Source organism: Dromiciops gliroides, chromosome 5 (assembly GCF_019393635.1).
Source record: "Dromiciops gliroides isolate mDroGli1 chromosome 5, mDroGli1.pri, whole genome shotgun sequence".
In the NCBI taxonomy this organism is placed as follows: Eukaryota; Metazoa; Chordata; class Mammalia; order Microbiotheria; family Microbiotheriidae; genus Dromiciops; species Dromiciops gliroides.
In genome coordinates, this window is record NC_057865.1 from 13,100,798 (window position 1) to 13,123,547 (window position 22,750).

Genomic DNA, 22,750 nt, shown 5'->3' on the forward strand with positions numbered 1-22,750 from the left:
AATGATCATGTATTAGGGCATAAAAACCTCATGAACAAATGTAGAAAAGCAGAAATATTAAATGCATCCTTTTTAGATCATAATGCAACAGAAGTTACACTTAATAAAAAACAGCAGAATGATATATTAAAAATTAATGGGAAAATAAATAATTATTCTAAAGAATAAGTGGGTCAAAGAACAAACCATAGAAACAATAATTTCATTAAAGAAAGTGACAACAGTGAGACAATGTATCGAAACCTATGGGATGCAACCAAAGCAGTACTCGGGGAAATGTATATCTCTAGACTCTTAAATCAGTAAAATAGCAATAGAGCAGATCAATAAATTGTGCATGCAATTAAAAAAAAACTAGAAAAAGAACAAATTAAAAATCCCCAATTAAACTCCAGATTGGAATCCTGAAAATCAAAAGTGAGATGAATAAAACTGAAAGTGAGAAAACGATTGAGCTAATAAATAAAACTAGGAGTTTATTTTATGAAATAAAAATCAATAAGATGGATAAACCATTGGTTCATTTGATTTTTAAAAAGAAAGAAGAAAGCCAAATATCCATTATCACAAATGAAAATGATGAATTAACCACCAGCAAAGGGGAAATTAAAGGAATTATTAGGAACTATTTTGCCCAGTCGTGCCATTAAAACTGACAATCTTAGAGAAATTGATGAATATTTACAAAAATATAAATAGCCCAGATTAACAGAAGAGGAAATAAAATACTTAAATACCTCCATCTTAGAAAAAGAAATTGAACAAGCTATCAATGAGTCCTCTTAAGAAAAAATTCCCAGGGCCAAGATGGGTTCACAAGTGAATTCTACCCAACAATTAAAGAACAATTCCAATACTGTCTAAACTGTTTGGAAAAAGAGTCAGAGTCCTACCAAATACCTTTAATGACACAAATATGGTGCTGATACCTAAACCAGGAAGAGAAAAATGGAGAAAACTATAGACCAATTTCACTAATGAATATTGATGCAAAATTTTAAATAATATACTAGTAAGGAGGATACAGAAATATATCACAAAGATCATGCGCTATCATCAGGTGGAATATATATCAGGAATGCAAGAATGCAGCTTTATTAGGAAAGCTATCAGCAGAATTGACCATATCAATAACAAAACTAACAGTAATATGTTTATTTCAGTTGCAGACAAAGCTTTTGACAAAATATAGCACCCATTTCCTATTAAAAACACTAGAGAGGGACAGCTAGGTGGCGCAGTGGGTAGAGCATCGGCCCTGGAGTCAGGAGGACCTGAGTTCAAATGCAGCCTCAGACACTTGATACTAACTAGCTGTGTGACCCTGGACAAATCACTTAACCCCAAATTGCCTCACCAAAAAAAAAAAAACAAACAAACACAAACCACTAGAGAGCATAAGAATAAAGGGAGCCTTCCTTTAAATGATTAGTATCTATCTAAAACTATCAGCAAGTATTACCTGTAATGGGGACAAGCTAGAAGCCTTCCCAGTGATATCATGGGAGAAGAAAGGAAACACATTTTCACTGCTATTCAATAGTGTACTAGAAATGTTAACTATAAGCAATAAGAGAAGAAAGAAATTAAAGGAATTATAATAGGTAATGAGGAAAGAAAATGATCACTCTTTGCAGATGATGTGATGTTATTCTTGGAGCATCTTAGCGAATCAATTAAAAACTCCTTGAAATAATAATTTTAGCAAAGTTGTAGGATATAAGAAAAACTCATGTAAATCATCAGCATTTTTATATATGACCAACAAAGCCCATCAGCAAGAGATAGAAAAAGAAATTCTATTTAAAATAACTGTAGACAATATAAAATACTTGGGAGTCTACCTGACAAGAAAAACCCAGGAAACACATGTTTCATGTGTTACATATTTCACACAGATCTAAACAACTGGAAAAATATCAATTGCTCATGCATAGAAGAGCTTATATAATAAAAATTATAATCTTGCCCAAATCAATTTATTCAGTGCCATACCAATCAAACTCCCTCCCCCCAATTTTATACAGCTAGAAAAATAATTAAAAAATTCATCTAGAAGAACAAAAGAGCAAGAATATCAAGGGAATTAATGAAAAAAATGCAAAAGAAGGTGGCCTAGCAGTACCAGATGTCAGAACTATATTATAAGGCACTAATCATCAAAGCTATCTGGTACTGGCTAAAAAATAGTCATGGATCAGTGGAATAGACAAGACACAGTAGTAAATAGCTATAGCAATCTTGTGTTTGATAAACCCAAAGATCTTGACTTCTGGGACAAGAATACAATATTTGACAAAAATTGCTGGGAAAACTGGAAAATGATATGAAACAAACTACATACAGACTTATGTCATACACCTATCAAGATAAGGTCAAAATGGGTACATGATTTAGACACAAAGGGTGATACCATAAGCAGATTAGGAGAGCATATTTAGTTTACCTGTCAGATCTATGGAAAAGGCAAGAATTTATGATCAAACAAGAGATAGAGAACAATTACAAGATATAAAATGGATAATTTCAATTATAATAAATTAAAAAGGTTTTGCCCAAATAAAACCAGTGCAACCAAGATTCGAAGGAAAGCAGAAAGGTAGGAAATAATTTTTACAGCACGTGTTTCTAATAAAGGCTCCATTTCTCAAATATGTAGAAAACTGAGTCAGAGGTAGAGAATATAAGCCATTCCCCAATTGATAAATGGTCAAAGGATATGAACAGGCAGTTTTCAGATGAAGAAATCAAAGCTATCTCCAGTAATAAGGAAAAGCGCTCCAAATCACTATTGATAAGAGAAAAGAACATTAAGACGACTCTGAGGTACCATCTGACACTTATCAGAATGACTAATATTACAGAAAAGGAAAATGACAAATGTTGGAGGGAATGTGGGTAAATTGCAACACTAATATACTGTTGATGGAGCTGTGAATTGATTCAGCCATTCTGAAGAGCAATTTGGAACTTCACCCAAAGGGCAACCATACTGTGCATACCTGATCCAACAATACCTCTACTAGGTATGTATCCCAAAAAGATCCAAAAAAAGGAGAAAGAAATTACTTGTACAAAAGTATTTATAAGAACTCTTTTTGTGGTGGGAAAGAGTTGGAAATTAAGGGGATGCCCATCAGTTGGGGATGACAGCAGAAGCTGTAGTATGTTAATATAATGGAATATTGTGCTATAAGAAATGATGAACAGGCAGATTTCAGAAAAACCTGGAAAGTCTTATGTGAGTTGATGCAAAGTAAAGTAAGCAGAACCAGGAAAACACTGTAGCAACATTGTGTGATGATCAACTGTGAATGACTTAGCTCTTTTCAGTAATATAGTGATCTAAAACAATTGCAAATGTTCATGCTATAACCTCCAAAGAAAGAACTGATGGGATCTGAATGCAGACCGAAGCATACTATTTTCTCTTTATTTTTTCATGTTTTCTTTTGGTCTGTTTCTTTTTTCACAACATGTCTAATATGGAAATATGTTTTACATGATTGCACATAATAGAACCTATATCAGATGGCTAGCCATGTTAAGGGGGGTGGTGATGAGGGAGGGAGAAAATTTGGAAGTCAAAATTTTGTAAAAATAAATATTAAAATTTGTCTTTACGTGTAATTGCAAAATATACTACCAAGAAAAAGATATTGTGATCATATGCATTGGTAGTTTGTGGTAATACCATTCATGTCTTTTCCTTTATTTTAAAGTTTTGGTCTTGACATCTTGAAAATTGATACCTAAAGGCCTTTTCAATTGTGATAATGAATGGTTATTATACAAAGGATGGTGATCAGAAAGCAAGTATTGTCAGAGGACTAAAGAATGTGAAACATGATTCATTTGTAACATGAAATTTTGACTAGATAAAAGAAAAACCTTGGCAATGCAAGTAATTAAGCAAACAGTGGTAAAAAACGCATTGAAGGAGGCTGTGGATTTGTCTCTGGAAACCTTTAAATGTAAGATTTTAACTGATTTTAATGGGTTTGTTTTGGACGGGAGGTTACCTTCTACTCTGGTGTCCATTGGATCCTTGGGAATGAAGATATGCCTGTATTTGTTGATGATGTGTCTTTTTTAACCATTTTCTCATCACTTAGAAGAAATATTTCAATTCAGGGATTTTAATATATTTCTTCTGTAGTGGGCATAGCAGAATTTTACTTGGTAGGGAGGTGGGGGTGTTATTTGTTAAACTAATAAAGGAATACTCATTTTATGTCCCTGAAAAACTGGAAAATGCTGTGAAATCCTTACATTTGTTCAAATACATATTCCATTTTGTTTTGGCTGTTCCCTCTAACTCTTAAAAAGGGGCTATTGAACAGTGATTTTTATGTTTTAGGATTAATGTTTTTCTCTACACTGCAGTGTCGTGTGTGCCTACAGCCCCACAGCCCCTTCCAGCAGCATTTGAGATAAAGCTATATTCTGGGCATTAGAAGGAATTCAGAAGTCAAAGAGGTTCTATCAAAATCCAGATTGAGGATTGGAGGGAAAACCCTCCCTTCCATTCCTGTGACCCCTCCCCCCTTTTTTCTTTGTTCTCCCTTCTGAGACAGGAACAGAAATTGGGGCAACGGAGCATTTTCCTTCTGCTTTGCTCACAATAGATCATGTTGTTTTAAGTGACTGATAGAAACTTTTCTGGAGCAAGGATCAGAACTCTCCTGAGGAATATCATTTAAAGGCATTCAATATTTTTTTTAAAATAAAAGCTACCTACTGTTTTGTGTCACACCTAAATCGAGTGATGAGAAATGATGTTCCCTGTCCATCATTCCTTCTTTCCCAAGGATGAAGGATAAGCAGCTGTTCATCATTCATGAAGAATTCAGCCATCCTCAAGCTTTGTAAACAGTACTCTGAACTTTTGCAGATCAAAAGTGATCTATAAACATGAACTGATAAAAACAAAACTCAAAGTAAGATCTAAAAGCCATAGTCAATTTCTGCCATGTTACGTGTGAAGAGTATCAGGAAAGCAGGTTTGGCTGGGCTGTGGTGGCTGGAAGGCAAGGAATGTGTGCTTAGACTGAAGAGGCTGCTGGGGCCAGCTTGGCCAGGACTCTGAAAGCCAAGCAGTTTAGAGAGGTGCATTAGCCACTGAGATACACACCCCCTACCTTGATGGTGCTCTCTGGCACTGCCTGCCAGGCTCCAGCTTCAGCTGCTTAGCCTGGAGAACTAGAGTCTTCTACTGAACAAACTCCATTGGCTTCCTGGTGCCTCTAGCATCAAATAGCGACTCTCTTCTTGTCATTGTAAGGCCCTTTGTATCCTGGTCCCAGCCTCTTTCCAGCCTTCCTGTGCATCACTGCCCTTCCCACATCATATGTTCCACATTGCTCATCACAGCATATCCATATTTGCACTCTCATCTTGTCATCATTTTCCTCTCACGTTTTATTACATGTTACAGTGTGAGAGAGTATTTTTGAGGTTTTTAAAAAAAATTATCAAGTTATATGAAATAGGAAGGAGGGAAGGAGGAAACAAACGCTTGTTAAAGTGGGGGAGGCATTTATTAAGCACCTGTTATGTTCCCCACAGTGTGCTAAGTACTTTGAAAATATCATCTTATTAGATCCTCAGCACTACATGGGGAGGTAAGTGCTATTCTTATCTACATTTTACAATTGAGGAAACTGAGGTAGAGGTTAAGTGACTTGCCCAGGGTCACACAAGACCACTGAGGTGCCCACTGGCACCTAACTGCCTCATTTTAAAATACTTTAAAACTTTGCAATGTAATAGTAAATATAGAATTGAATTTTATAATAAATTAAATTATAAAAATACTAAGAATAGCTCAATTTTAGACCTTGCCATTTTAAAAGGTGAAAAATATTGAGTATCTTCTCACATTTCTCCATCCCTTGAATATGCACATCACTGCTTCATCAGTTCTACTTCAGAATCCTTATCTTCCTTCAAGTCTCAGCTCAAATATCACTTCTTCTCTAACACCTTTTCTGATGCTCCAGTTGTTAATGATCCTCTAGTTACCTTGTATTTATTTCTTTATGCCTGCATCCTAAGCTCTTTGAGGGCAAGGGTTGTATTGTTGTAGTTTGTCTTTGTATCCAATAGTAGCCACATCTAATACCTTGTGCTTCAGTGTTTTTCCCCCATAGGTGGTTGTTTGTTCAATCTGGCTCAGCTGGAGCTGCCTGCCTTGGTGTGTTTGTTGTAAATTATCTAAACTCTTTTCCAAATTGTCTAGGCCAGTTGGTACTCTACTTTATGTGGCTACTGCATACAAAGAACTTCCTGACAAGATGGCCTTATTTTCCCCAGTTGTAAATTTGGCTACTTTCTAATCTATTCCCTCTTCTCAGATCTACATTCATTACACCTCTTTACTATGTTTACATCCAGCATAGCACTAAGATCCTAGATTGGCTGAAGGAGTTTCACCAGAAATGAGAAAAACTCCCTTGGCCCAGGGTGGATCTACTCATACTGCTTTCTTACTTTGATTAGAAGTAATCATTGCTGATTGCTATTTACTGCTTTGTAACCAAAGCAGGGAGAAAGGAGAGCTATTGACCAGATGAGGATGTTAATCTGTCCATGTAGGGTTATGGTAACTAACCCAAACTGGAGAAAAAGCTTAGGTCATACTGTATATAACCCTCGAATTCCATCTAGAGCTGCCTCTCCTACCAGCTAATGGTCAAATATACCACTGCTCCGGTGAGATGAAATGTAGGAGAGGTAAAAGGTGAAAAGGGTCCAAAGGAATAGATGAGGAGTTGGGGAAACATCTCTAGCCTGGCATAAAGTGTGTTAGAGTTAGTAATGGGCTGAGAAGTTATTTGTCCACACATAGTTGGTGCTCTTTTTGTTCCTGAAGCAACTAAGGACTTCTTGACTTGCCTGAAAAAGGTGTGGGACCAACAATGGGATATTCAGACCTAAAGTAGCTCCAACTCTGATTCTCATTAATGGGGAGAAATTGGTTGCTGGGACGCAAAAGAGGTGGAAATGATGGGAGCATTTTAGTTTGTATTTCAGAGACCTGAATATTTTTCTGTAATAAATGACCGCACATATTTTGAGTTTGATAGAAGAAAAGTATGTAGAACCTGAATGCACGCAAGACTTGGAAAAGAACATTTCTAAGGTCTAATAGGAAGGATGGTCGGGGTCTCATGACCTAAAATTCTAATAATGAGAATAATAGCTAACATTTATATAGTTACTGTGCAGATATCATCTCATTTTATATTTGCAACAACCCAAGGAAGTAAGTGCTATTATCCCCATTTTACAGACAGTGATTAAGTGACTTGTTCAGGGTCACACAACTGTAAGTGTCTGAGGCTGGATTTGAACTCAGGTCTTCTGACTGCAGGTCCATCTCTGCCACCTAGCTGACTGAATTCTCCATTGGAAGTCAACTCTGGAATGGTGGGAAACTCTTAAGAAAGAAATTCTAAAGTTACAAAAGGAAATTGTTCCAGTAAAGAGAGAAAAAGCAGAGGTCACAGTCACTCATTTGGCTGCCATCTTACACTACCGATTTACAGGGAACTTGTAGCACACTCAGACCTCCAGATCTTCCATTGGTTGCTATCTCTACCATCCCATATTTTGGTGGCTTTGTACTTTTTTTTAAAAATTGAAATAAAGTATTATCATGAGAGTATTGTCAGTAATTTTCCAATATTAAAGTCTTATGTAATATTTCCTAACACATTGTGTTAGTTTTCTATAGTTTGTACTTCCTGTAATTTGCATTTCCCAATGACCAGTGGCCATGTTCAGTGCTTTCAGTTCAGTAGCGTCTTCTAAGGATTTAGTCTTTTCCCCAGTGAGAAACTTAAAGAGAGCTGGAAAGTTCAGAAATTGGGATGGCAATCTGAAAGATAGTTGGTATTTGTATATTAGCTCTTGAAAGTATGCATTATCTCATTTGAGAATACCAAATGCTATGAAAGTTAAAAGATAATGCCAGGCTGGGAGAGAGAGCAGACGCACAGCATAATGTACTCCAGGTTCAAAGGGCTCCTGACAAGGGCTGTTTTTGACATTGTGCTGAGTCTAGGGAGAGGAAGTTCAAAAGGGATAAATGTAAAGTCTTACACCTGGACTCAAAAATCAATGTCACTAGCTCAAGGAGGCATTCTTTGATAGCGTTTGGGAAAAGATCTGAGGATTTTAGATACCTCATTTAGATAACAGTGGGATATGGCAGCCATAGAAGTCAATACAGTCAGGTTTCCCCAAAATGGGGAGGTCATCATGACTGCAGTGTGCCCTGGTTAGGCTTCATCTGGAGCATGGAGTTCAGTGTGGGGTGCCACAGGGTGATAAGCTAGAGAGTACTGAGAGAACAACCAGAAAAGGCAAGAGGATTGTGTCTAAGCAGCTTATTTGAAACAAGTGGGGCTGTTCAGCCTGGAAAAGAAGGCTCAAGGAAACATGATGGCAGGCTGTCTTGTAAAGAAAAATTAGCTTGTACCTTTTGGTCTCTAAAGGCAGAACCAAGAAGAGGAGGGGGAAGGATTTGCAAAGAGACAAGTTTGGACTTGGGGTCAGGAAGAAACTTTGTAAAAATTAGAGCCTCCCTAAAGAGCATTGGGCAGCTCAGGAGGCTTGTGAGCTCTCCTTTATCGGGATGTTCAGGCAGAAGCTGGATGGCCCTTATTGTGGGCATCCCTTTCAGCTGTGGTCTGGACTAGCTTGCTGTCTCTACCAATCCTAAAATTCAGGGATTGGCACATACTGACCTAGATGGTCAAAACTGCCTTACAGCCCCTGTCTTTTCCCCCCAGTTTTATCGAGTGTTTTGTTTTTATGCGACGAACATGTATGAATGCTTCTGTTTCATGGGTAGTCTCTAACAAAGTATAAATAAAACCAAGAATACAGTAACCTCATCTGAAAGTTCATGCAAAATTTCACATCTGGACCTCTCAAAAAACCCCTATTATCTCTACCCTACTCCATTAAAAAAAGATAATAAAATTTCTTATAAAATATGCAGTCAAGAAAAGCAAATTCCCCTAATAATTGTGTATGTGTGTGAGTGTGTGTGTATGTGTGTGTCTGTGTGTGTCTGAGAGAGAGAGAGAGAGATCTTTCTACATCCCGAATTCCTCTCCTAGAGAGGATAATGGATAACATGTTTAAGCAACTCTTTGGAATCATGAGTGGTCATTGTATTGATCATAATTCTTATAACTTTTATTATTGTTTGTTTTTACAGTGTTGTTGAGTATAAATTCTTTTCCTTGTTCTGCTTATTTCATTCTTGATTAGTTAATAAAAGTCCTTCACATGGTTCATTTGAATTATAATATCATAGTGAGAGGCAGCTAGGGGGTGCCACAGTGCACAGAGCGCTCACTGGGCCTGGCGTCAGGTAGCCTGGGTTCCACTTTGGCTTCAAACACTTAGAAGGTATCCGGTCCTGGATAAGTCATTTAACCTCTTTTTTGCCTGTTTCCTTATCTGCAAAACAGGGGTGATGATGGCACCTACCTCCCAGTGTATTATCTCAAAGGAGATAATATTTGTAAAGTGTTTAGCACCTAATAGACTCTGTATCAATATTAGCTATTCTAGTTATAAATTGTCCTTCTGTATTTGCTCTCTTCACTCTGCATCAGTTCATAAAAGTCTTATTGTGTGTTTCCATAGTCATCTATTTCATCATTTCCTATAGCACCATATTACTCCAAAGGATGCATATTAATAACTTGTGTATAATTACAAATTGGTTTCTAGAATGAATGTACCCCTTCATAAGCAGATCCACCAACAGAGTACCTCAGTGGGCCTTTTGTCCCACAGCCCCTCCAAATCTTATCACTTTCCTTTTTTGTTATTTTTGCCATTCTGATAAGTATGAGGTAGAATCACAGAATTGCTTTAATTTACATTTTTCTAATTATATAGCAGTCATTTGGATCATTTTTCTTATGGCTATAAATAGCCTGTGTTCTTCCTTTGAAAACTGTCTTTTCATGTCTTTAGACCATTTATCAATTGGGAAATGGCTCTTTTTTTTTTATAAATCAGGTTTTTTTTTAACCTATCTTAGAAATGAGACCTTTATCAGAGAAACTTGCCTCAAAGATTTTCCCCAGTTAATTGTTTCCTTTTTAATCTTAACTTTATTAGATTTGTTTATATAAAACTTTAAAAATTTTATGTAATTCAAATTGTCTATTTCATCTGTAATCTCTCTATTTCTTGTTTGGTCATGAATATTTCTTTCTTTCTTTCTTTCTTTTTTTTTTTTTTAGTGAGGCAATTGGGGTTAAGTGACTTGCCCAGGGTCATACAGCTAGTAAGTGTTAAGTGTCTGAGGCCAGATTTGAACTCAGGTACTCCTGACTCCAGGGCCGGTGCTCTATCCACTGTGCCACCTAGCTGCCCTTACTGGATTTGAACTCAGGTCCTCCTGAATCCAGGGCCAGTGCTTTATCCACTGTACCACCTAGCTGCCCTGAATATTTCTTTTAATTCATAGATCTGATGGGAATTTTTTTTACATGTTTCTCTAATTTGTTTATAATGTGACCTTTTATATCTAGATTCTGTATCCATTTGGACTTTATCTTTGTATAAGGTATAAAGTGTTGGTTTAAATCTAATTTCTTCCAATACTGCTATCCAGTTTGTCCAGCAGTTTTTGTCAAATAGTAAGTCTATATCACAGTAGCTGATACCTAATCTGTTCCACTGATTGATCTGTTTCTTAACCAGCAACAAATTGTTTGAGTGATAATTGCTTTCTAGTGTAGTTAGAAATCTGGCCCTTCCAGGTCCCCTTGGTTGGTTCGCAAGAGCCCCTGTCTCTTCACAGCTTCTTGTCCATGACTCATCTCCCACCTCCCTGCCTTTTTCCTGATGTGAGGGGTGCTCTCACTCCTCCCCGCTCTGCCTCCTGGCTTTCCTGGCTTCCTTCAGACCTCCATCCAAATCTAGAGGCAGGAGGTGGTATCATAGTACACAGAGTGCTGGGCTTGGAATCAGGAAGACCTGAGTTCAAATCTAGCCTCAGATTCCTCTTCACCTGTGTGACCAGGGGATAATCATAGTAACTCCCTCCCAGGGTTGTACTGAAAATTCAAGTGCGATAACATCTGGAAAGGGCTCTACAAACCATGAAAGGTTTTATGCCTGCTGGCTCTTCTGCTTGTGAAATCACTATCTCTAGCATTGGGACAACTGGGGGGCATAGTGGATAAAGATTGACCTGAAGTAAGGAGAACTTGAGTTCAGATCTCATCTCACTTTCTAGCTGTGTGACCCTGTGCAAGTCACTTAGCCCCAATTGCCTTAAAGATCCAGGGCCATCTCCAGTCATCCTGATGTATAGCTTGCTACTGGACCCAGATGGCTCTGGAGGAGAGAGTTAGGTTGGTGACCTTACACAGCCCTCATCACTTAAATTCAATTCACCAAAAGTCATGACATCACCTCCTGTCATGGCCCTCTTCAGTGAAGGACAAACAACAACAATCTCTGGAGTGCTTTCCCCCTGAGATGTCTTCTGTCAGTTCAGTAGCGCTACTTGAGGGAAGTCAGGGTCCTTGCCTCCTTTCGTATGCCCTGCTCTTAGTTTGTGGCCAGCACCGTGTGATCATTACAATAATCAGAATGCCACGTGGAAGGCTGGGCAGTGTAGTGGGGACAGTCCAGCTCTCACCCCTGACCTTGTGATCCAGGTCAACCCACAGAGGTACAGACCTGTGTGAGAGGGAGTTCCCTCTATGGGACAGTGAGGCTCCAGGTCCAGGCCCTGGCCTGACTATGTGTAAGAACAAAGTTGTCAGTCTTTCCACCAGCTTCTATCCCCTTTCTCCTGTCACCTACTTTCCTAACTCTTTGTAAGACTCAGCTTGTTAGCACTAGAAGGAAACAGAGATGAAGAACACTGGCATTCAAGTAAAAAACACCCAAGCTTTTGAGTGGCTGTGGGGGAGGGCTTCTCACCCAGGCCTCAATTTCCCTATCCATAAGGGGGGCGGACTTGTACCTTGGTGGCTGCTTCTGACAGGCATCTTATCTCGACAGGTCAGCAGCAAGGCCAGGATGGCGTGAAAGTGCAGCAGGCGACCATTGCCCCAGTGACAGTGGCTGTTGGAGGCCTCGCCAACGCCACATTAGGTGCTGTCAGTCCTGACCAGATCACACAGCTGCAGCAAGCCCAGCAGACGTCAGAGCAGGAGGTCCAGCCTGGGAAGAGACTGCGGAGAGTAGCCTGCTCCTGCCCCAACTGCCGAGAAGGAGAAGGAAGGTGAGTTCAGGGCTGTGATGTTGGAGTCACTCAGGCATTAACAGCACCTTTGCTCAGAACCACCCTGGTCGGTGGGATGGCTTCTCCCCATAGCAAAAGATCCTGCTGTCAGGAGGGGTGACTTTGGAAATAGGATCCCAAGGTTCCACCTAAATTGAGGGAACACCTGCTCCGTGTGGCCTGGGGTCAGGAAGACCTGAATTCAAATCCAGCATCAGAAAAGTTAGGTTTGTTGTGAGGATCACATGAGATCATCTTGGTAGAACCCTTAGCCCGGTGCTGGGCTCCCAGCTGACACTTGGTCAACGCTGGCTTCCTTCTGCCCCCGGGGGGTAGAGATTCTTTGGCATAACCCAGTCATCTCAGGACAATTTGGCATCTGAAAGGCACACAGCAAAGGTTTTACTTGGATGCCTGAGCTACTTCTACAGCTGAGGCCTGCAAGAATTGGGCTGGTCACTGTCTTTGGGGTTCAGTTTGGGTTTTGCATAACATTGGGAGGTGAAATCCTGTTTATCTTTTGTTCTTGATAGAGGCACGAATGAGCCAGGAAAAAAGAAGCAGCACATCTGTCACATTGAAGGCTGTGGGAAAGTTTATGGCAAAACCTCCCACCTGCGGGCCCACCTGCGCTGGCACACCGGGGAGAGGCCCTTTGTGTGCAACTGGATCTTCTGTGGCAAGAGGTTCACTCGGAGCGATGAGCTGCAGAGGCACCGGAGGACCCACACAGGTACAGTGGCTGCCCAGAGCAGTGTCTCCTTGTCCTGTGCCCAAGGGACTGTGCTTCTCTCCCCATCCCCATCCCCATCCCCATAAACTACCACCCCATCTGAAGTGTGCAGGCAGGTTCTTACCGTTTGAAAAGTTTGATTTGAGATGTTTAAAATCATAATCCTGTCATCCATTTTTGTGATCAAGTTTTGACACATGCAAAAAACTCAACCTTTGTTCTAGATGATTTCAAGTTTCCCCAAATATTGGGTTTATATGTGTTATTGCAACACTTTTTAAATGGGAAGGTGAGACTGGATTCTGATCTATTAGTTGATCTCATGCAGAGGATGAAATGTCTTAAGGTCAGTTAAATTGAGCAGCCCCAACACTGTTCTAGGCCCTGAGAGTAAAGGGAGAGGATATAGACTTCTCTTTCCTGCCCCCCCCCCAAAAGCCTTACCCCAGGAGCTTGGGGTGGGGTCAGGCAGGCTAGAAAATGTAATTAGCTGGTGAGGGAAGAGGGATTACAGTGGCTTTACCAACTGGAGGCCGACCTTGGAAGAAGAGTAGGAAAGGTCAGAGGCGTGGCTCTGACACCTGCACTCACTGTCTTAGTTCAGGTTCCATGTTGGGACATAGTGAGGCCCTTGTGAGTCACTGAACGTTGACCAAAGGAGTGAGGTTATTCTGCCCTAACACGGCAGGCAAGGACAACAGATGTCTGGGGGTTGTGTTGGGGTAACTGCTGGCCTGAAGGAAGGAGGGGCCGAGAGAACTGGTTCCTGCTGTCACCTGACTAATTAGTGGGAGACTGGGGCACTGGACCCTGCCCCCCACCCCACAAGAAGTAGCCTGAAGGAAGGACAGTGATTAAAAGTCAAGAAAAGACTGTGTGCGATGCACTGGTGTGAGCTGGTGGCTGCATCACTGTGGAGTTCTTCACCCTGGTGAGAGAAGAGCCACCACTCAGAGTGACACCTCCTTCAGAGTTGGGAGAGCATCTGACTAGGAACCAAAGTCCTGAATTCAAATTATGCTTCAAAGAAGTCTGAACCGTGTGTGCGTGTGGTGCGTGTGTGTGGTACGTGTGTCCACAGCACGCTGCAGTAGGTCCCTTTAATGTCTTGGAGCCCATCTCCTCATCTGTAAATTGAAGGCATTTGCTTCCTGCGGCCATTGTGGGCACCACACGGGATCACATGGGGAAAGCCGCCTTTCAGAACTGAGCTCCTCTTGTTGCAGTGGTGCCAGCCAGTCACTAGCTCCTTCCTGTCTAGAGCATTCTTTGTGGCCTCCTTTCCTTTCCATCTGGTTAGCTCAGGCCTTTGCGCTGTCCAAAGCTGCCTTCCCCACCCTCTTCACTCTGGTTTCACACGTCTACCATTTGCCTTCCCACCAGACAGTCCCATAGACTTGCCTGCTCTCCTCAGAAACCTTCTCTGGCTCCCTGTTACTCACTGGATGTCACTGAGGGCTGTGGGGAGGGGAAGGTGACACTTCTTTCCCAAGGCTGACTTGTACAACCCCAGGCTTGAGCCATTCACCTTGAGAACCCCAAAAGGGATGAAGGCAAGAGAGCAATGATGATATAAAAACTAGGGAGCTCTCACTGTTTCCCAAGCAGGAAGTGATGAGGGCTGGAACTAGGCTGGTGGCCTTGCAAGTAAAGAAAAGGGAACAAGTGTGAGCAGTGTTGTAGAGGTGTGTGACTCAGGATGATGGGGCTTCCTCAGGAAACTGGGGAGGCTGGACTAGATGGTTTCCCAGGCCCTTCAGCCCCAACATCCTGGGATCTCATTCCAGGACCATCTGCTTTGATCTGCTCTTTGCATTTGACTCTTTGAAGCCATGGAAATGCTGAGCCAGAATCTGTGCAAAAAGTCACTGCTCTTGCCATATTGTACTTGCAGGCCCTGGAAAAGGGCGTGCCTGCAAATCAGCGGTGTATTTGAATCCTCTGCGTGAAATGACATTTTTAAAATAGTTCCACCATTAAAAATAATAAGGGAAAGAAGAGGCTGCTCTAAGGGTGATCTGCATGTCTCCCTAGAGGCAGTGTTCACCATCCTCAGCTAATGTCTTTGTCCTTAGGTGCTTCAGGGTTTCAGGCTTCAGGTTGTTGTTGTTGTTTTTTTGTCTGTGGTTAGATATGCTTTTGTTTTTTCCTAATATGCTGTAAATAAACTTTTTCCTTATAAAGCTTATCCAGAAAAAAATTCCTCTTATGTGGATAAGTATTTTATTTGTACATAGTCATTTTCTTATTGAAGGATTACAAGCAGTGTTATTAATTGAATACCAGCATCTCTGCTAGGAGTGGGCAGATCATAGAGTCCAGCAACAGTGTCTGTGTGAAAGTGAACATGATTGGCTGGTTCCGTTCCCATGTACACTTTGGCAGAAGACTGCACTCAGGGCCAAGTGATGGAGAGCAGCCCCTATTTCTAAGGGCCTGCTCTACCCAGAGGACCTGTGGGGGTGGGTCTGCCTGGCTGGGACTGCTGGGCCTTGGGGCTCCTTTGTCATGTCTCTGAAGACATCCTGATGGTTGGCTTCCCTGGGGCCCTCAGAGCTCACAGCACCAGGGATGGGTGCAGAGGAGGAGAGAGGATAGCCCAAAGGCAAGGCCAAGTACACCAAAGGGAAACATCTGGACCACAGGTTGTACCTGCTTAGCAGTGCCAGGCATCTCATGGGCACTTAAGTGTTTAATTGCAATGACTTTCTTAGGGGGTGGAAGGAGGGATAGTGTTCAGAATGAACCATCTCCCTGGTCAGGAGAAATCAGCAAGGAAAGAAAACGACGTTTGAGTCCTGGGATCCTAGAGTAGGAGCTAGAAGCATCCTTAGAGACTAAAGAGGCCACATCCCCATTTTATACATGAGGAAATTGAGGCATGGAGAGAGATTCATTCATCTGCCCAGGATCACTGGCTGAAGTGGATTCTAAACCCAATTCTTCTGACTCCATCTCCAGCACTCTCCATCCAGTGCCATGGGGCTTCTGCCTGTCAACAGTTGGTAGTTGTGGAGAAGAAGCATCCAGCCGTGGGTGCAGTGTGGTCATTGAGATCAGCCCTGCTAAGCCAATTGGACAAGATTTCCATATCTCCTTGTTTCACAGGATGACTTCACCCAGTTACTTGTTTGAGGAATTTTTATAATTGACGTATCAGTCGATAAGAGTGAAAGGAGAGAATTCTCACTTGGTCCTGGTGATGTACCAAGTCAGGATGGTTTCTTTTCTATCTCTGTGTCCCTGTGTTGTGGGTCACACACTTCAGTGTCACTGTGTGTGTGATGTACCTGCCCTGTTGTAGGCTCCGTGTCAAGAGCAGGAATGCCAAGAGAAAATACAAATAAGCCCTGCCCTCAGGGACCTGGTATTCTATGAGAGATAGCATTTAAATCCATTTTATCCTGGAGAGACAGTCTTGGCACAATGGATGAGAACCGGCCTCAGAGCCAGGACTCTGGGGTCTCCCTTGCTCTAGGTGAATGCCTTCATGCCTCTGGGTCCCATGCAGCTCTCTTAAAATGGTGCCAGTCTTCCTGAGTAGGTGGAGCCCCTTCGTCTAGGCAGCACCTCACATCAGGGAGACCACAAGTCCAGTCCCAGTGCTTGACTTTTAGCTGAGCCTTTAAACGCATTGTTGAATCTGAACAGAGTTCTTCAAGAAAGACTGGATCCCATGCAATGTTGTAGTTACAATTTTCTTCCATCCTGCTTAGGAAATTATTTCTTGAAAACTTTATTGGCATATCCCAGAGCTGACAGTGTCCTTAGATGTCATCTGAGAAGTCGCATGACCTAAGGAGTGTCCAGATGGCAAAGAGAAAGAAAACCCAAACTCTTGAGGCCTCCTGACTTTTCCACTAAGAAGCCTTGCCCTGGGGCAAGGAGCTGATGCTGCCTGCCTTGCCCCCCCCCCCAGCTGTTTGTCTACTATGAAATGTGAGAGAAGCCAGAGGTATTTTTTTTTTGTTATAGATGTGTCTAATGCAGAGAGGCCTGAGAGTCACATTAGATTGCAGCTGTCCCGGCGGGGAGGGGGTGGTGATGAGCTACTGGTTCAGGCTGAGGGTGGCAGGTCACTTAAGCTCGGGCACTGTGAGCTTCAGTAAGATTTCAGCCAGTCACTCAGTTCTCCACCTTCCAGCAGCAGTAGGGGAGCCCCCAGGGGCACAGGGGCACTCGGCTACCCAGGGAGCTGCTATTGAGTGAGGGAGAATCCATCTGTCCTAACACACTTTTTAGAGTGTTCACAACATGTGTTGTGCGGTTTCCCTTTCCTAAGTAGATTCTTCAGTCTTTTAAGGCTAGGTGATCGCTGCTCAGGTGTCACCTCTGGGAGGGATGGGACACCTGAGCAGCCCCATCATCAGACCCCCACTGGAAGCCCTGTTGGCCTTCTGTGTGAGGCTGCCAGAAATAGAACTCCTTGGGAATAGACTGGGAGCACCTGGGTCACCTCGATTGCACAGTGAACCCTGGGCCCGGGACATTATGCCAACCCTCAGGTTTTTAAATAAACCATTTTTAAAAAAATGAATAAGCATTTATTTTCTCTCCTTCCAATTCCTCCCACTCTCAAAGAAAAGCCCTGTGTGACAGATATGTGTGGTAAAGCCAACTTCTTCCCTTGACCATTTCCAAAAAGTCAAGCCCTGCTCCAGGTCTTGGGTCCATAACTCTGGGGCATAGGCTTGATCACTGGTCTTCTGGCATTGTAGCTGGTCACTGCACTGGTCAGAGGGCTGGAGGCTTTCACAATTGTTTGTCTCTACACTGTGGTGGTTGTCATAGAGACCAGACAGGGAAAACTCCCATAGAAATGAGGCCCCTTATCCATGCTCCCGTGGTCTCCTATTGACAAAGATTTCAAGCATATTATTATCAATTTTTATTGTATTTTTATTTGTTGTGTTCAATATGTCCTAATGACATTTGAATCTGGTTCCAGTTGTCCTCTGTAGTGTGTTTGATAGCTCTGAATTTTGGGTTTGCTCACTCCACTCACATTAGTTGATACAAATCTTCCTAAATTTCACTCACTCTGTTTCACCATTTCTTTCAGCAGAATAACATGTTTATATTGATCCACCACACTTTACCATCTTCTCATTCAAGTGAATTACTTGTCCCAAGTCACACTAACTGGGAGCAAGTCTCAGCTGAAATCTGAAACAAGGGCCTCCGATTACAAACTGTCTAGGACTGCAGCAAGGATAACAGAGACCTCCTCAAATGTGCTATGGCCTTCCTCAAACCTCCTCACCGTCCTCAGCCCGGCTCGCAGCCCTCAGCCTCTTTTTCTCCTTTGTCCTTCCTGTCAGCCAAACAGGCTTCCATATTGTTTCTCTTCATGCAACCATGCCCAGAGGTTAAATGCAGCAGTTTCCTCCATTTCCCAGGTTGCATTTTTGTGCTTTGCAACTTGTCATTTATGACATTTAACAATTTTCACCATGGTCAATTACCAGTTAGGTTCTGGTTTTTGTAACCTCTGATGAGGGTTGTTTTTTAAATGAAAAAAAAAATCTATCAGACATATGTATCAAAATAATGTTGAATGACTCTTTTTAAAAATTTATTTTTTTTTTTTTGGTGAGGCAGTTGGGGTTAAGGGACTTGCCCAGGGTCACACAGCTAGTAAGTGTTAAGTGTCTGAGGCCGGATTTGAACTCAGGTCCTCCTGAATCCAGGGCCAGTGCTCTATCCACTGTGCCGCCTAGCTGCCCCTTGAATGACTGTTCTTATTTGGAATGATTCTGTAGGCTTTCAAATAACTAATTAAAAAAAAACTTTCTGAGGTTTATCTTATTGCTTTTATATAATAGATGAACACATATAAAAATCATTGTTAAAACCCATTTGTTATTTAAAAATAATTTTAGAAACTGTAGTAACCACAGCTGACTAAGTGATCAAATGTATAGATTTGCTAGTCCTGGAGTCAGGAAAACCTGAGTTCAAATGTGGCCCCAGGGCAGCTAGGTGGTACAGTGAATGGAGCACCAGCCCTGGATTCAGGAGAACCTGAGTTCAGATCTGGTCTTAGACACTTAACACTTACTAGCTGTGTGACCCTGGGCAAGTCACTTAACCCCAATTGCCTCACACCCCCCCAAAAAAACCCCAGACAACAAAAAAAAATGTGGCCCCAGATGCTCACTGGCTGTATGACCCTGGGCAAGTCACTTGACCTCTGTCTGCCTCAGTTCTCTCATCTGTAAAATGGAGATAGTAATAACATCTACCTCCCAGGATTGTTGTGAGGATCAAATGAGCTATTTTTTAAGTGCTTGATACAAAGTACATGCTCATTAATAAATGCTTATTCCTCCTTTCCTCTATAACCTAAATCCCTGAATAGTAAGGTCAATGATATTAAAGCCTTTTTTTCAAAATTTGTGAGTTAATTTTTACTTTAAATGGTATATTCCATTGGAATAATATGATTATGTATGAATTTATCTCTGACGCCATCACTGACAATTTGCATTTAAAGAAGAGAGATGAAGGTAACCCTACAAATTGGTGCCAGAGCTCGGTTAGAACCCAGTCCTCCAAGGGGGCTCGGGCTCCTGCTCTGTGTCATGCCACTCTTCTCATTCAGAAGGACACATGGTGCCTGGTACCTCATGGGAAAAAAATCACCCCTTGCCCAGCTGAAAGTCAGGGAAGGGGAGTAAGTCCTTGTACTTGGGGGTCTAATGGCGTCAAGCAAACCCATTTTTAGCATTAACCATAACAGAGCAGAGTCAGAGTTTGAAGATTAAATAAAATGGGTGTGATGATCATTTGTTTGTCTCTGCCTTTTCTTTAGGTGAAAAGAGATTTGAGTGCCCAGAATGTTCTAAGAGATTTATGCGGAGCGACCATCTCTCCAAACATGTCAAAACTCATCAGAATAAGAAAGGCGGTGGCACAGCCCTGGCCATTGTGACCTCTGGGGAGCTGGACGCCTCTGTGACTGAGGTGCTCGGCTCCCCGAGAATTGTGACAGTTGCATCCATTTCGCAAGATTCTAACCCAGCAACTCCTAATGTTTCAACCAACATGGAGGAGTTCTGAAAGAGGATTTACACAGAGATGTCGAGGGCTGCACTTCAGTTTACACACCTTTCAAGATACGGAAATGGGCCGGTAAAGTGGATTATGGAATAGGAAATCATGTTTTCATGCTTGGCTTCTTTAAAAAAAAAATATCAAGTTTTAGGGTCAGCACAGGAAGTGTATGCAGGTGCATCGAGACACTTTTCAAAAATACAAAATTCAAATTGATATTCTGGAAAAGATATGTTGGAAAAAACATTTCCACCATACTGTACTTTTTGGTTATTTGGAACTGTTATCACGTAAATTTTTAAAAGGAAACTTTCCCCTCTTTTAACATTGTATGTTAATATGTTTATAAAGACAGACCTCAATAGTTTGTAGGCTGGACCTTAACTGGACTTGTTTTCATTTGGATGTACTTTGTTATAAATTCAATCAGTAATGTTTTACATACGTTTCCTTTCCTTTATGGCACTGGAAAAGATAGGGATATTGCTGTATTTCCTTAGTTTGATTCCTGTAAGCAAACTGAAAATAGTTTTGGCCGTCTTTTCTCAGCTTAGAGATTCCTCAAAAACTGAATTAGGTGAGTGCTGTCAAAGTAATCTGAGGAATATCTCAGAGAATTATGACCACTACATTATAGTAGTGTGGACTCAGACAATCAGGGAACTCCAATTAATTTCTCCATTTGGAGACATAAGAGGAATTTAAAACTGAATCTTTGGTTCAACTTTAGAAAATACTAAAAAGGTTTTACGGAACTCATAATGTCTTTAAAAAAATAAAATGTGGCAATTTAGATGTAAAGGTTTAGAGTTAGAATTCATGGGTTTCTAAGCCTGGTTTTGATCACAGCATTGATTTTACTGTTTCTGTTGGAAATTGTTTAGATAGAGTTGTTGTTACCTACCTGAGTGGTGTAAGTCATTCTGTAGTTTCATATTCTGTAAATATAAGTTATGTTGATGTTGTGCAGAATTCTTTATACTTTTACTCGGTAGCCAAAGAAAAGTATGGATTATCCCTTTTGTTAAAGGCCAGCAGAAAATCTATTAGCTACATTGTAACTTTCTTTTACCTCTTCTGAAAATTGGCCAGCTACATTTAATTCCAAGTAGTCGGTTAAGCATTTCATAAGGAATTTAATATTTATATTTCTTCATATTATGTTAATAGCTAAACCTTCATAAGACAACCTGAGAAGTAGGCTAAATTTAAAAATAGAAATCAAATCAATATAACTATAAAGAAAAAGTAAAGTTCATGACATCTTTTCTGTAAGTCTGCCACCACTGATCAGGACGGATGGCCAAAAGTTTCATGTGAAGATTTTTAGATTGTAGCAACAGTAGTTTAAGCATTGGTTCTTTACTTTTTTTTAAGATTTGCACAGAAAATAATTAATGAAACTGATCATTTTATATAGGGTAACTTTTTTCCCTGAATAGTTTATTAAAAATTGGAAATTCGGGGACTCTTTAATATAGATAACTGTTGTCTTGTGCATTTTTCTCTTTCAGAAAAAAAATGTACTTCTCATGTGAGTTCTCTTCCAAACTCAGTTGTATTTCATGTATTTTTGAAGAAGGAAAAATACTGTCCTGATCATTGTTTACACTGTGTCCACTTGAGGCCAGCCCTTTGTAGCGTTCTATAAAGCTGAAGGTCTTTTGTGCTTTCAGTTTGCATAAAAAGCTTTGAGATTAAAGGAAAAACAATTTTACACTGTGCTTATAAATTTCAAGTTTCTTAAAGCTTTTGTAGACTTGTAACAGAGTCTTTAAATTTTAGTTGGGTTTTATACATTGTTTTGTATATTTTATTTAATGTACTCTTTACTGATCGATGTATCTGGCTTTAAAGCCTCCACAGCAGGCAGATGTTTTATTTAGGACGGTGAACCCTCGCTGTAGTGCTTGTCGTTTCTCTGCTTACATAGGAACTGAAACAACCAATCCATCTCTTTTATCTGTCCTTATGCTACACAATCAGTGCTACACATTTCTTTATGCAAAGAAACATTCTTAATGTTTTAATCATGTTTCCTCACAGCAACATGTTTCTGTTAAAGGAAGTATGGGCATTCTGCAGCATTATTCCATAGCCCCCTGCTTATGCCTATCTATGGATGGGTGTGGATCAGAAATGGAAGTTATTTTTTTAATCAGCAATGAGGCCTATTATAAATTTATCCAACTGGATCTGGATGGCTTTATAGCATAGACAGTATATTAACATGTGTTAGCAGGTGCACATTTCACCCCTGGAATTAGACACATTCTGACGGTCTGTTCTGCAGACCATTCTGAGCCCACTGTTCTGTTTTTGAAGGATCGGTCGTAAATTTCCTTGTCCTTTATTTGACTCAGTGGGATAGAGCTGGTGTGAGCATAGGGCACAGCTGTGCTAGGATCCTGTCTGATGGCATTTCACTGTTCATTCCCTTGGCCACTGTTACAAAACTTTGTTTTTATTGTAATTATCAGCGCAAAGCTATGTATTGATCATGGTAGAACTCCAGTGTTAGGGTAGTTTTTTCTTACAATATGCTTTCTTTGCTTAGGTTTGTGTATATGTGTTGCCGATTACATTAGAACTTGATGTTAAGTCATTATTTATCACACTCATGAGAGCAGTAATAAAAGTGTGTAATCTAGGAGAAAAAGTTAATTTGTCAAACTTAGGGTAAGCAT

At 40.9% G+C, this 22,750-nt stretch overlaps 1 protein-coding gene across 1 annotated transcript in view; it reads left to right on the forward strand.

Moving 5' to 3' along the window:
- Positions 1-22,347, forward strand: part of SP4 (Sp4 transcription factor) — a 50,850-nt gene extending 28,503 nt beyond the window's left edge. The window contains exons 4-6 of the mRNA XM_043967869.1: positions 12,052-12,274; positions 12,808-13,007; positions 19,822-22,347. Coding sequence (XP_043823804.1) covers positions 12,052-12,274; positions 12,808-13,007; positions 19,822-20,069 — 671 coding nt within the window. The 3' untranslated portion in view covers positions 20,070-22,347. The remainder of the gene's footprint in view (positions 1-12,051; positions 12,275-12,807; positions 13,008-19,821) is intronic.
- The last annotated feature ends 403 nt before the right edge of the window (positions 22,348-22,750 follow it).